Raw genomic sequence first — 14,457 nt, 5'->3', positions numbered from 1 at the left:
TTGAATAATTTTTAAAAACTCCAGCATCAAAACAGTGATAAGAAAAATTAAAAAAACCCAGGCCCCCTAATTCCAGCCCCGAAAATGGCTGATAGGCTAACGAAACGGTCAATTGCATAACTAATTACTCCACAATTCAGTAGAGGCATATAAAAGAAGCGTGAAATTAGATATTACCTACAAATAAATTTTGTTCAAATTTGCATTCTAACATTCTCCTGAATTAGCATGCTATAACCTAGCCTAGTTTTAACTAAGCCCGTATTCACAAGGCTAGGACATACGGCTTATGGCAATATAGCGTTTTTCGGCGATTTAAAGATTTTTTATATTTACGGATTTTAAGTTTGCCTTGGAATACTGGCTTAGGGAGAGGGTGCGTTCATAATATGAACGCAGGATTCGGTGAGCTTCTGATTGGTCAGAGTGGGTCACGTGGTATAAAATCGGGAGTTTTCGTGAGCGATAGAAGTTTATAATTATTTTATCAGAAAACGAGTAGAAGGGGATGGGGACTCATTGAATGCAAGATCTTTCTTCAATTATATTATGATGAGATATTTGGAATACTGTATCAGAAAAAGTTTTCAAGACCTGATCCTGACCTATTCGTGCTTCTCTTGTTTTTGGGAAGAATTGAACTGATGAAGAAAAAAGAATGCTATTCGTCGTAAAGACAGCAAAAGTTGCTTGTTTCCGGAATGGCAAATAATAAAGTAAAGATTTGTGATTGAACCCCAAGTGGATGCCTAAAGTAAGTAAGTTGTGATTGAACATTGACTATCGTATGTGGCAATATATAAGAGAGAGTACTTGTACAGATCCTATGCTGTAGTTCTGTATTCTGATTGGATTGCATGACATGATATTGTATTATACTGTAATGGATAGATGATAGACAGTTCTTGGTTTTTGACTGGTTGTGGTTTCTTGTTGTTTTATGAATTTGAGACTTTACGCTCGATTTTACAGACAATGACATTTTTCGTTTTCGAAGAACATAAAACTGTCGGTCCTTATTTTCAGTGACAGCTATACGAATTCAAGACTCAAGAAAATGTTTTTTTTGGGGGGATTGATTACATACATTGTTTTGTATACGGTATTTTAGCCTGCTAGTCTAAAGTAATTTTGATTTATTTTGTTGAAGGTTATTTTAAAGATGAGCTTTGTAAAAATCATACAAAATACTTTTATGTCAAATCACAAAATTATCACTCAAGAAGCGAATTTGTCTCTTGTTGACTTTTCCATAAAACACAAACATAACTTTTTGAAAGAAAAAAAAATGAACAAATTTTTCCTTCACTCTCCATTGGCACACTTTACAATAGAATTTCATTTTATATTTTACAAAAGGAGCGCAAAAACTGTAAGACGGAGAGTTTGTTTATCTAATCTTACAATAAGAGCCAATCAGAAGATAGAAAAAAAGACGAAATAAAAAAAACTCTAAATAATGTTTTGATATTATGTTCTGTGTGTGGTGTGATTTCATATTTTTGATATGAAACAAATTAAGTCAACGACTAATAATTATGCAAATTATGTGAGTTTACGTTATCCCTCGCCGCGAAATTTGAATTGTTGTTATTGTCAGTTGATAAGCTACCGAGTTTACTGTCCCTAAGCTAGTTATTCAGTCACAACTTAACCATCAGATTTATCCAAGTGACTGAATCAAACTAGCTTAGATTTCTAGGCTAGCTATAACCCTGCAAATCTTATCGCATGACGTCCTATAAAGTATTAGGGATTTACTTCTGTAATACCGTAGCTTCATGTAATGTCAATATACCTTGTCAGTGTAGCTCTAAAGCTCTAAAACAGCATCTAATAACGTGAAAACCAGAATATGATTCTTCAATGGGAATCAAAACTATAAAGTGCACTTACAAAAATCAATTTGTCAGAGCTAAAAAAATTTATAACGGCACTGTCATCATTGACAATAAAACAAACAATAAATCTGTCAAGAGCCTTCCATCGAAATGATCTATCACAGCTCAGTCTACCATTTTTAGCGCGGTCCGAGGATTGAGCCGAAAACTCTCGCAGAGCGTCTGAGCTCCCGCGCGGCGCTCACCGCGGGGATGAAAAACTTCAATCTGTCAATCATTTTCTCAAGCGAAAAGAATACGCGATGCAATTCTAGCATTACGATAGTGCCGCGGATCTTCAATGGATAGTATTCTATTATCATTATCCCTTTATTTTCATTCCTAGAACTTTTGCAAAAAAAAAGGGAAAAATAGAAAAGTTGTATTATTTACTGCTCTATTCACATACTGAATTTGAAAGATCTTCTATGTGGCGTTTTTTTGCAAACTTCAAAAAACTGATTTTTGTCCCGCCTTTGCGGGATTTTGGCTCAAGTGCTTGAGTGCAACATAGGGTACAAAGTCCAAATATCCCGTAATTTTTGTATGAAGAGTTAGGTCTACACTGCTTGTCTAATTCCACCATAGCTACTATCTGGTCTGCAAAGTAGTTACAAGTAGTTACAGGTATATGTACCACAAAACCCACAGGTACCTCAAAACCAACAATTTTATTTCAGGAGTTCTAGAAAAATCTAAAATGTTTTTATCAGCATAACTTTTTAAGATTATGTTGGCATAATAGTTTCTTTATTATTTAAAACAAAATTGAGCATTTATTGATTGGGTAAAAGTTTTTTATCAAGATTTAACGCTAGAAATCTAACTTCAAAATTTTTGAGTTTTTTCAAAAAATGGTCAGATAAGTCACTTGCTATTGACTAACCTATCAATCTTTCGTTTTCTATTACCTCTAGGCATAACACAAATATAGGAAAAAAGTCCTAAGTGCTGTAAGCAATGTGTTTATTCTAATTGCTCTCAAAAAACTCACTTTTTAATTGTGGGTTTTGAGGTACATATGAGAAAAATTGCGAGTTTTAGAATTTTTTTATGTTGAACACAAAAATATTTATCTATTTCTCAAACATACTTCTGGAATACAATTTTGTGAAACATTTTCGTCAAGAAAAACTATGCAAAAATACAACAATAATGTTTAGCCAGGTTTAGCATATATAACTCAAAAGCTTAAAAAAGTATGGATATTACATCATATTTACTAAAGCTAGACGGTTTAGTCCTGATACTTTGTTAAACATATTTTCTATTAAATCATAATCTGGAATGTTCATTCGAAAGGGAATGACCTTTAATGGCCCAGCTATGATGTCATGAACTGGGAAAATGCTTATATCTGGAAGATGGTCTGGGGTGTCTTCAAGAACTGTGCCACTTCTAACTTTAGACAGTGTAACTGAATTTAGTCAACAGCTACCAGTCTCTTTTGTTAGCGGTGCCAGGCCTTTCCAGCTATTCTTGAGTTTTTGGATGTCGCTTTCATCATGAGTTTCATCTTTGGACATTTCGCTTCCTTCAGATTCAAATTCCTCACCTTCCTCATCTGATGACGAATCCTCCTCAAACAATCGTTTAGAGATTGAATGTTGTTTGGTTGGTAATATCATCAGTGGTTTGATTCCATTAACTTTATAGCTTGCTTTGCTGCAAACTGAACGAGAAGAACATAGACATACTGGGAACTGCTTTAATCCCAAAGCCAAGCATTTTTGTTGTAAACAGATACATTAAGTTTTTGCAGTTGATGAATGTTTCTCTGATCTCCTCTCTCTTCTTCTTTGCTTCTTCTTTTTCAGTTTCCTTCTTCAGTTTCTCATCCCTGATTTCTTTGGTTACTACCCTCATTGAGCCGTGTACCTCAGTCACCCTTGTAGTTGTGGTTGCTTTCTTTTCTTCATTTGGCTTAACCTTTTTTATTGTCAGAAGGCCAGGAAATTCCTCCAGTTGGATGCTTCTTTTTGCCATCTCCCTTATCAGGGACTGAGCCTGGTTAAATTTAGCCTTCCAATAATCATGAGAACCTTTTCTTTTGTCAGAAGGAGACATGGTGAGTGATGAGTCTGGAGTCGATGTAGATGTTGATGGAGGGATTTCTTCTTGTATACATGCTACTGCTCTGTCAAACTTATCTTGCTGCATGAAGTTTACGCTCAATCCACTTGATGTTATTCCAATCCACTTGGTACATGAAACTAATGTATCTTTATCTGCCCATTTAGGCCTTATCTCTCTCAAGATAGTCATAAAAGCCTCACAATTTATGTTTTGCATGGGATTAAAAAAAGGGGTTCTTAAAAGCTTTTCGATATTCATGGTGGAGATTTAACTGTAATTGCACTGTAATCTGCTGTAATTTCAACAACCTCAAATGCTTTGCAAAATCTTCTTTTCATAGTAAATAATAGTTTCATTTGCTTCAATTAATGCCTAAATCAGTTTGATTCACTATCCAGACATTGCAAAAAAGTTTCTATCATTTGCAATAAATAACTATGTAGGGATGTTTTGTAACTTTCATGAGTGCTAACAATAGTCAATGCAGTTTCCAAAATCATTTCAACACAATTAGGAAAACATCTCCCCTCGTTATATTTCTACCCGAAACTTTTTGACAATTGATTTTGTATTTCATATAGGTAATTTGTATGTAAAAATTAAGGCTATGGCTACCTTAATTTTTACATACAAATTACCTATATGAAATACAAAATCAATTGTCAAAAAGTTTCGGGTAGAAATATAACGAGGGGAGAAATAATTTGCAAAACTCCCTTGTGGGTTTTGAGGTACAGCTATTGTGGGTTCTGTGGTGTAATAGGTAACTCTAACTTATCAACATATGAATAGTTCTACAACAAACTTACCTAGATGTACAGGTGCAAATTTTTACCTTGATTGACCCAGTGGACTTAAAGATATTGTCAATAATAAAAATGTGGGTTTTGAGGTACGTATTCAAAAAAAGTGAAAATTTTAAAAAGCAATGATACAGAATGATATTATAACATATAACATTGAAAAATATCAGGAAGAACTCTTTTCATGGGACTTCTCGCACCATCAAACAATTTTCTTGATAAAGGCAGCCCAAAAAAATAATTATTTAGGTCAGAAATTTAGTGTGGGTTTTGCGGTACATATACTAGAGTTATTTTTAAAAATAGCTTATTCAGAATGTTTTATTTATAAACATTTTGAAGACCAGATAGTTGCTATGGCGGAATTGGACAAGGTATCCCCCCGTCTATTATGTACCGTGAGATCAGGCTATATATATATGCATAGGCCCTCAAATGAAAGACTTGGTTGGTCATTAAAATACAAAGTTAATCAAAACAAAAATAGTAGAGTAGAGCTGCGAGCAGAGCTGCATAGTTGTATTTTAATGACCAGACACAAGTTCATTCATTTGAGGGCTATGCATGTCCATGTTGTTTACCTCAACTGATGCAAGTTACCCGATCTCACGGTATAGCTCCGAGAGTATTTCCTTCGCTTTTTGTTCCATGCCAGACGTTACTTATCGATTGATTAAATATCGATTAAAAACGATTGCTAATCGATAAATAAAAAATTGTGAGTAGTCTATATATCGATTATATCGATCTGATATAAGATATCGATTATATCAATTAGATATTTAATCGATATCATCAATTAAAAATCGATAGGGTCGAGGTATCGATTAAATCGGTATTATCAATTATTAATAACACTGTAATCAATAATATTATCGATTAAAAATCTATGGTGATAATTTGAGTGCTAAAAAATTGTGAGTATCGATTAGCTATTGATTATCGTGCTGGTGGGATGGAGCATGTTGCATTGCACCAATGCGAAAAAAACTTCTCGTGTCCCCAATCCTTTAAAGGTTTCAAAGATTCAAAATACTCACCACAGCCACCGGTTTTTTTACCTTTCTTTTTGATTTCAATCTTGTTGTGCTTAGAAATAAAATAGCTAGACAACAAAGATGCTGACGATTAGCATACGTTCTTATCTATCAAACCGCAAAATACCTCGGGAATCAAAAGCTATTTCCGGGAAAAGCTCTGTTACACAGATAAGAAATGAAAGATACTGTCGAATGCAATCCAATTTAGCAAATATAATCACGATGTTGACGGTTTGCAAACCATTTTGATTCCATGTAGATTTCGCACGAAGGCGGCGGAATCGCAATTTTCTAAAAGTACTCTTCTTAGGTTCCAAATAAACGGGCCCCCCGCTTGTTAATTTTTCGAAAATTTTCCAACCCCCCCCGGACCTTATTAGGACCCCCCCCGTTTATTAACCTCTAAGAATATTTTCAGCTGTCAAAGAGAAGGCCCCTTATTTTGCTCTAAATAGCCTGATTTTAGCCTATTTTTACCTTATTTTGGGGTTTCAGAAGTACAATTTCCAACCCCCCCGGCAATTAGGCCCCCCCCCCGTTTATTAAAATCTAGAAAATTTTCCAACCCCCTCGTTTATTCGAAACCCCCCCCCCGTTTATTTGGAACCTAAGAGTAAAAGTTTTCAAACACGTATCATCATATGCCGATTGATAGTGTGAAGGTTTCGATCCTATCCCGATCACAGACTTTCACTGTTCGCATCCCAAGCTCTTCCAGGCAGGGTGTTAGGGAAATACGGTGATAGACTCTCTACCTTCACTCTTAACAAGCGTTCAGTATTGCACTACTTCGCATGTTTTCGACGTATATTTTGTTCTATTGTCTTAAATCCGCCAGTGAACCCTACTAGACAAAGTGCTCAGGTACACAGTCATGGTAGTTAGTTGCTAGTGTATAACAATGAACTACTAAGAAATTAATATTTCCCTTGTTTTTCAAATTTAAAACATACTCGAAGTAAAAATTTATTTACATCTTATATAGCAATAGAACATACAAAAAGTGCATTTTTTTAAAAAATTACAGAAAAAATGAATCAAAAGCATGGCGTTCTAAATTCTGAATTTAGAAAGCCATGAACCATGATCAAAAGTCGATTTTGTCCCACTTATTGTCGGAATTATCAAGATAGTTCCATTTAATTGTCGACTGGATTAAATACAGAAAAAAAGTATACTTTTAATGCGTTTCTTTTAATGCGAAAGATGTACATCGTCAGACGTGAGCCCAATACCCATTGCATAATTTCTACTACTTCGAAAAACCTTTATATCTTTCAACAGTCTATTTATAATAACTTAACGCCAAATTACAACCCAAACAATATCTGTCTCGTTTCAATGACGGCATTAAATTTCATATGGGACCTTACAAAGAGCAAACCAGTATTGTTATCATTAGATCGCATTATAATGTAGCGAGAGACAAATTGCTTGTGTCATAATTATGTAAAGTCTTCTTGTTTTAATTTTTCAGCAATAACATTACGGTTCTGCCGTGCCGTCACAATCGACGGCGATTTTCAAATAGATGACGTCATCTTTGACGTAAGTACGGCTTTCAACTTCCTCTTGGTTTGCGAATTTAGCACCGCCGAAAGATGCGTTTTTCTCGATCTTCTTCGGCTGTCCAAGAAAAGGTTCGTTGTCAGGACATGGGTTTGGTTTGATACTAAATCGTATATGTTTGCGTAGAGATGGGTCGTTGTTTTGATCCAGTAAGTAGAACGAGACACGATATGAAAAAGGCCATTTTAGAAGGTTGTCGTAAGCTCCTGTAAAGTGAAAAAGTCAACGAGTAATGAATTACTGTATACACTTTTTTTTTATAAACAACCGAGTTGCTAATGTTGATAATGGTCTTGCCCTGAGAATGGCTAAAAAATCAACAACTTGGATTTAGCAACCTCGCCCTGAAACTGAGCATGAACCGGGAAGCAACCAAAAATACCTAAAAAAAGAGGCATTTTCGGCATTAGATGTGTAATAAATTTACCAGTAGAATCAGAAAAAAAGATGTACAGTAATATAATATAACATATCTCATAATTATATGAATAAATGATACAGCCAATTCGATTGACTTCCAAATTTGCCATACTCACCAACTTTGCCAAATCTACAATTTCAATGTCAAAAGATCACAGCTTCATGGCAAATTTGTACATCGCTACGCCGCCATTATGATTTCCGTTTTTGTGATGCTTAGTCAGCAGTTTTCTGTCGGCGTTTGTAAACAAACGATTTTTTAACCAATCAAATTGCCGATCGGCATTGTTTTGCTTTAGCATTGGAAGGTCTTCTATTTTTCAAAATCTTTGGCAAAAGTGGCAAAATTGGAGCGAAAAGAACACAGGTCTCGTGGGAACAGTGTTTTGTATGGAGACGTATAGAGGTAAGTTCCAAAATTGCCAAGAATGCCAGATTCACCACATCTTTTTTATTTGGCATTTATGGCACTCAAATTTTGCCACATTTGCCAAATTTTTGTCAATCGAATGCGAAATAATTGGCAATCAGGGCAAAAATGGCATATTTTGAAGTCAATCGAATTGGCTGATAGTTATATCATGAGGTGTTTGGGTTCAAGGTAAAATATCACAAATTGAGTCGGGCTAAGCAAAAATAAATGATCTTGGATTACCTGGAATATACAGGTTCTGAGATGCTTCTGCTTTTGACTGTAAATGAAACCCAACTTACCTTTAAGAATGCTGATGAATGCTGAGATATGTGTTCCTTTTCCTTTCCCATCGCCGTTCAAACATAACGACGCCGCTAACCGGTAACCATGACGACTGGTGTAAAATGGCGGACTGAATAGTGTGGGTGTATTACCATTTTTGGCTTCTTTCATTTTTCGCCCAAACTCGTCGATACGCCAAATCAATTGCGTTCTGATTAAAATTGAAAGGTAGTAACAATTTTAAATATTTTAAACAATAAATTATCTTTACCGACGAGTAAAAATCTTTATTGGGAAATTACCTTGAGCCCTATCTCCACGGGGAAGCACATTTTTTAAGATGTAAAAGCGACATATTTTTGAAATCCCATTCATATAAAACAGACTTCAGAATCTTCTAGAAGAAAAAGAAATACAGTCAACTCCCTCCAATTCGAACTGTCTTGTTCAAATCTTTCTGTAATTCGAATTAAAAATTTGAGTCCTTCAACTCGACTATCTTCAATCCCAAAAATTTCTGTAATTCGATGAAAATTCTTAGTGCTCCCTGAAAGATCGAATTAGAGAGAGTCAACTATAAGAAACCTCACCTGTTGACACGTTCCATATCAGCCAATCGTGTTTGATGAGTCTCCAAGAGTGCACCATGGTCTTGAAGTAATTCGTGATGTTGATCCAATCGCTGACCTTGTTTCATGATGATGTCATAAAGTAAGCGTACATGCTCGATAATACCTGTCTTGTAATGACGTGCCAATTTTTCTCTTGCACACTAAAAAATAAAAAGCGATTCAAAATCATATTCCAACCTGTGAGGACGAATAGAATTCTATTCAACGCACAATCATCGCAGAGAAAAAGAACCATAACAATAATCCAAGATCTTGGATAAAGTTCAAGGTTGATATTTTTATTCACGTCATTGAAAACACAACTAAAAAATGTCATCAACTCTTTAAAAAAAAGAGTCAGTGATAAAAAATCATAAAAATTTCATCTTTGCTGCAAAAACAACAGATTTAAAAAGAGAAGAATAAAAACATGGCTTTTTCTTTGCAAGCATGTTCATACAATAAGTAACCATAGTGTTGGCAAACAACTCTATGAAAACTAACTTGGCAGCAATACCAATAGAAAACGTGGCAATTTCAAATGAAAAATAATATTTTAGTGTTATAAGGAAAATTGAGAGAATTTTGCTCTTCTTAAAAGACAGATATTTCATATCAATCTATAGGTTAGATTAGTCCGAAGAGCAAAAAACCGTTAGAGGGTGATCCGTAAGAGGGTGCCAACAGCCTAAGTGCGTATTTGACCAATCAAAAAACAAGACTCAAGAAGTCAAATTTCCACAATAGATTCCAATACTGTACAACTATTTTAAATCGTTAAGAGACTTATTTAGAGTTTACAATGTATATAATTGATGTCAACATTTCTGTACCTGTAGGAAAAATAGTCCCAGTGTTCTCACGTTTAAAAGGTTTTACTTTTAAATAAGAATGATACTCATCAGTTTTGATTTACAAGCTTTTTCACATTGGATTGACATTGATGTAGAGCAAGATTGGTCAAAAAGATGAGAAGGAAAACAATTTTTTTTTTAATTTAGCACAATATAAAAATAGGGAAACGCCGTCCTGGTATGAAATATGTGTCTGATAAGAAATGGGAACACTTACGTAAAAAGCATCAAAATTTTCTCAATCAAACTTACCCTGTGTGGACATCCAATCTCCTCAAACTGGCAGACAATTTTTGTTCTTGGACAATCTTCCTCAATATGTTTATCCAATTCGTCTCTGGCAATAGTCAATTTCTTATCACACTTGTTTGGACATGGTAAAGGTACTTTCAAACAGTCTTCCAAATGGAGCTAGAAAATAAAAAGTTTCTTAGCAATCAGAAAACACCAATAACAGAAGACGAAAATTCCAAAAATAATTTTTGTTTTATCAATTTGCTACTTTATGAAATCTATCAAGTCTTATATCGATTTAACATATTTCACCTGATTTCACCTCAAGGAGTGATCAAGGAGTGACATACAAGTTATTTTATCATGCATAAGATATCATTTAAAACAAGTTAATGGATCAATTATAACATATAGCCCAACAATCAAAACATATTGCAACATGTACCACTGAAAACCTAGAAAGGGAATTACTTAAGGCTTTTTAGGAGATGGATGGTGTTTCTTTTTCAGCGTTCTCATCAGTTAATAGAAAGCAAAGTTGAAGAGCCAAAAGTAGAATACTACTCTACTTAAAATCTTACTCTTCAAGATAGCCTAGCAGACTAGCTCACCTTTTTCTCTTCTCTCAAGAACCGTGAATCACAGAAAGCGCAAGAAATGATTTTCTTTCGACAATCTTTATCCAAATGTTTCTGTTGGAAACGACGTTGAAATTTGGCTCCACAATCGTTGACGCAAAGGATGTCAGCATACTCACATTCTTCCATATGTTCCTGCAGATAAAATGAAAATTATGTGTCAAGTCAAGAATATACATTTTTTTTTTAAAGAAACACACTTTTAAGAAACATGAGGCTCAGAATGCCTAAAAACTAAAAAACAGCTAAGAAACATGCTGAGGCTGAGAATGAGAAAATAACATTTTTTAATTCGGTTTTTTAAGAACCTTCCAATCCAGCCTTTCATAAGGCTGATTATGTCAAAAAGTTTAGAAACATGTAAGAAACATTTTAAAGCTCAAAAGGCCGATTTCCTAAGAAACACTGAGGCTGCTTGGTAAAACTAGTTTCTTAAAAAAAAACGTGTTTAGGTTTGGCTTTGATCATTTATCATATTAAAGTACGTAACTCTTTCAAAAACAAATACGTTGCTAGGAGACATTATTTTTTTTACAATACCAGGCTGATTTAACGTTCACTTATGAATTTACAAGGTTTAATTAATAATCGGGGGGGGGGGGGTTAGGAATAACAATGTCCAAGGTGAAAAAATGGGCGGATATAGAAGAATTGAGGTGAAATGAGTTTTGAAATACTTTTTCATGGGTATTAGTTGAAATGAGAATGTTCCGTGTGGAAAATCAAAAAATCAATTAGAGGGAGACATCTTTTAGTGACCATGGAGTACAAAAAGTTTGGCAAAAATATAAGTATATACCTGTACGCCATTATGATAGCCTTCCCACCTGCACCCCCATTCATTGTTGTTACACTTTGCTTCCAAAGACATAATTTCCATGTTCAATTCTTTGTCCAAAGAACACTGGAAAATTTTAAAATGAAAATATATATTGATAGTTTTTTATAAGAACATCCAAAATTTTTGAAGCCTTCGGACGTTCTTAACTTTTTGAGCTGTTGAACGGTGAAAAAGAATATAGCTATTTCATTTTGATACTTAAATTTTTAACGAATTTCGCATTAACATGTTAAAACTTCTGTTAATGTCAATTCGACTTTCAGTTCGAATTCAAACGTTCGAATAGAAAAATAAAGATCAAACCTTATCACGATTGATGGACACCTGATCAACCGGGCACCTCGGCTCCACGCTAAAAGCAAAATAGAGAAAATAAAGATGATATAGTCGACACAAATAATTTTCCAGTTCTTAGCATAATAAAACACGGTGGAGACTCCGCCCATAAAAATAAGTAAAACCAAATGTTCAATGTCCGATAAATTCACTTTCAATCATATTTTATTGGATATCTATGGCCAAGTAGTCCAAAGCAGTCATTGAATCGCCATAGCCTTTAGCCATGATTTATTGCTTCTGATGTTTAATGGTCTGTAAATAATTATAGCGCAATTAATTGTGTACAATCTTTCGAAATATGGTCTCAAGACCGAACTTACCGAAGATATTCATGATAACAAGATGAACAGACGCGATGTCCACATTCTTCGAATTGTACCGGATACCTCAACACGTCCTTACATTGTGGACATGTATATTGCTTCTCAAGTGGTAAAAGGAAAGTCACTTTAAATCTTTCTTGTGGTGCAATAGGTGACATTCCACGCATGCTCGATGAATTGGACATGATACTTGCGCTTGATGCAGGTCTTGAACCCTGGATAGATAGAAAATTTAATGTTAATACTTCATAGTTTATACGGTAAAACTACAAAAAGCCGATGTAAAAGATCTTTTATGAATGAAAATTTAATACATGGTAATCATCTGCGTTGAGCTTTCATGAACCAGTAAAAATCTTTTAGTAATTTAATTCATTTATAAAAAAATTTAAATGCAATTTAGTGATTTAAAGACAACTCTTTAAAAAACGTCGCATAAATCAAATTGTCAAAATATATTGGGAACCCTGGGTATTGTCTTTTTTCGAGATTTCAAGTTGAGAATGGTGATTTCAGCCTTTCCATTTTATTTCATTTGGTATTTCGATTTGGGAGAGGTTTATTGAATTAATTGGCTATAACCCAAGCGTAATTGTACAATTCTAACATCCTAAAATCTTAATGTCTCAAGACTCAGAGTTAAGGCTCTTTTCAACCCAAAATTAAAGTACTTAAAAATCACTTGTTGTCTAAAATTTTCTAGGAATCTTAGCGTTGTTAAGAAATCTCAAAAAAGAAAACTGAAAAAAGCTGAAAAGCTGAAAAAGAAAACGAAATAAAAATTATACCGCTTGTTCTTCCGTCCCTTCATCACCCTCCGCCTCTGGTTGCCCCACCTCCTCACCGCCCTCGGGTTGTTCTACCGCCTCAGCTGGTTGTTCTTGTTGTTCTTCTCCCGATGGTTCTTCTGATGGCGGTTGCTCTTCTTCATCTGAGAAGTGAAAACAAAACTTGATGTGATTCTTAGATGTTGTTTTAAAGAGAATGTTGGCTTAGTAAAGGGACTTGTATGCATCAAATCACAAATGAACCAAGAATGCGCTTCAAGTTATATGTATATTTATAAGCAACTCAGTTGAGTAAGGATGCTAATAAGAACATTCATACAGTTTGTTGAGACAAGCCAAGCATTTGGACTAATAAGAAAAAAGAACTACCAACCACACTATTTGGTCGTAATTATATACTATGTCCTTAATGTAGAAACGTTCATTGAAAAAGTTTTTCAACCTTCCGAATCAGATGAATATCTTTCTTCATTCACAATATCCATAGCAAGCTGTAAAGTTGAATCATTCATCATCTTGAAAGTGTATAGACTCTAACAAAACTATTTTCAAGGTATAAAATCCAATCCAAATTGTTTCAGTTTTTTAGAAAAAATCCTTCATGTTGAAATCAGTCATTTTATATGATATACATTAGATTTTTTACGACAAATTAACCAAGTAGTTGACCCATGTCCTTCATTCTTCTTCTGTAAAAATATACTCAGATCTGATTTCTCTTTTCATATCTTTGATAAAATCATCATTATCAGGTGAAATACATTTTGAAATCTTGAAAACAATCTCTCGAAATATATTCGATATTGTAATGTAAGGCAGGAAACAAGTTTATGAATAAAATTAAAATTTTAAATAACTTACCTTGGGCCTTTGGACTCTTTGGGGTCTCCGGTTTTTGTTCCTCTTGAGCTTCTTCCTGCTGCTCTTCTTTGGGTTGCTCTTCTTCAACCTTAGGGGAGGTATGGGGTTCCTCCCCTTCATCTTTCGGCTCCTGAGGGGTGGGAGCTTGAGAAGGTACCTGTTCCTCCTCAGACATAATTGTAGCAAGAATGAATAATCGAAAGATAAACCAGCAAAAAAATAAACAGAAAAGTGTACAAAAATGTTAAATTCCCCACTAAAGTTTTAAATGTTTATTTCTAGCTGTTTCCTTTTAAGATTTCCTTTTTTTCTGATGTTTAGTGTATCGAGTGAAGAACGCTTAGTGACTGTATATAAAGTTTGTTTTGAGTTTGATCACAAAATAAAAATAATGTTACTATATGCTTAGCATTCATTCCTTAGTGACAGGATTCCTAGCCGTTGAATCTGATTTGCGAAGGTAAAACTTTATGAATTCATCAA

General features: G+C 34.4%; 1 protein-coding gene across 1 annotated transcript; it reads right to left on the bottom strand.

Moving 5' to 3' along the window:
* Window positions 1-6,716: 6,716 nt before the first annotated feature.
* Window positions 6,717-14,401, bottom strand: LOC136822951 (TNF receptor-associated factor 4-like). The gene is made up of 10 exons (XM_067079251.1): window positions 13,975-14,401; window positions 13,114-13,256; window positions 12,323-12,540; window positions 11,967-12,015; window positions 11,622-11,726; window positions 10,796-10,957; window positions 10,203-10,361; window positions 9,076-9,257; window positions 8,503-8,696; window positions 6,717-7,574 (listed from the first exon to the last, which is right to left on the bottom strand). The coding sequence occupies exons 1-10, from the start codon at window positions 14,147-14,149 to the stop codon at window positions 7,285-7,287; spliced, it is 1,677 nt and encodes a 558-aa protein (XP_066935352.1). The 5' UTR covers window positions 14,150-14,401; the 3' UTR covers window positions 6,717-7,284.
* Between the last annotated feature and the right edge of the window lie 56 nt (window positions 14,402-14,457).

The sequence above is a fragment of the Clytia hemisphaerica genome, unplaced genomic scaffold (assembly GCF_902728285.1).
Source record: "Clytia hemisphaerica strain Z4C2 unplaced genomic scaffold, Clytia hemisphaerica genome assembly, whole genome shotgun sequence".
In the NCBI taxonomy this organism is placed as follows: domain Eukaryota; kingdom Metazoa; phylum Cnidaria; class Hydrozoa; order Leptothecata; family Clytiidae; genus Clytia; species Clytia hemisphaerica.
This window is presented reverse-complemented; position numbering and strand designations above follow the sequence as displayed.

Bases quoted from the DNA above. Each gene is read 5' to 3' on its own strand.
- LOC136822951 (XM_067079251.1), bottom strand. From the start codon at position 14,149: ATGTCTGAGGAGGAACAGGTACCTTCTCAAGCTCCCACCCCTCAGGAG. The intron at 12,541-13,113 runs GTATAATTTTTA...CTATCTATCCAG, and splicing joins AAGGGACGGAAGAACAAGCG to GGTTCAAGACCTGCATCAAG. The intron at 10,958-11,621 runs GTATATACTTAT...TTTTATCTGCAG, and splicing joins GCTATCATAATGGCGTACAG to GAACATATGGAAGAATGTGA.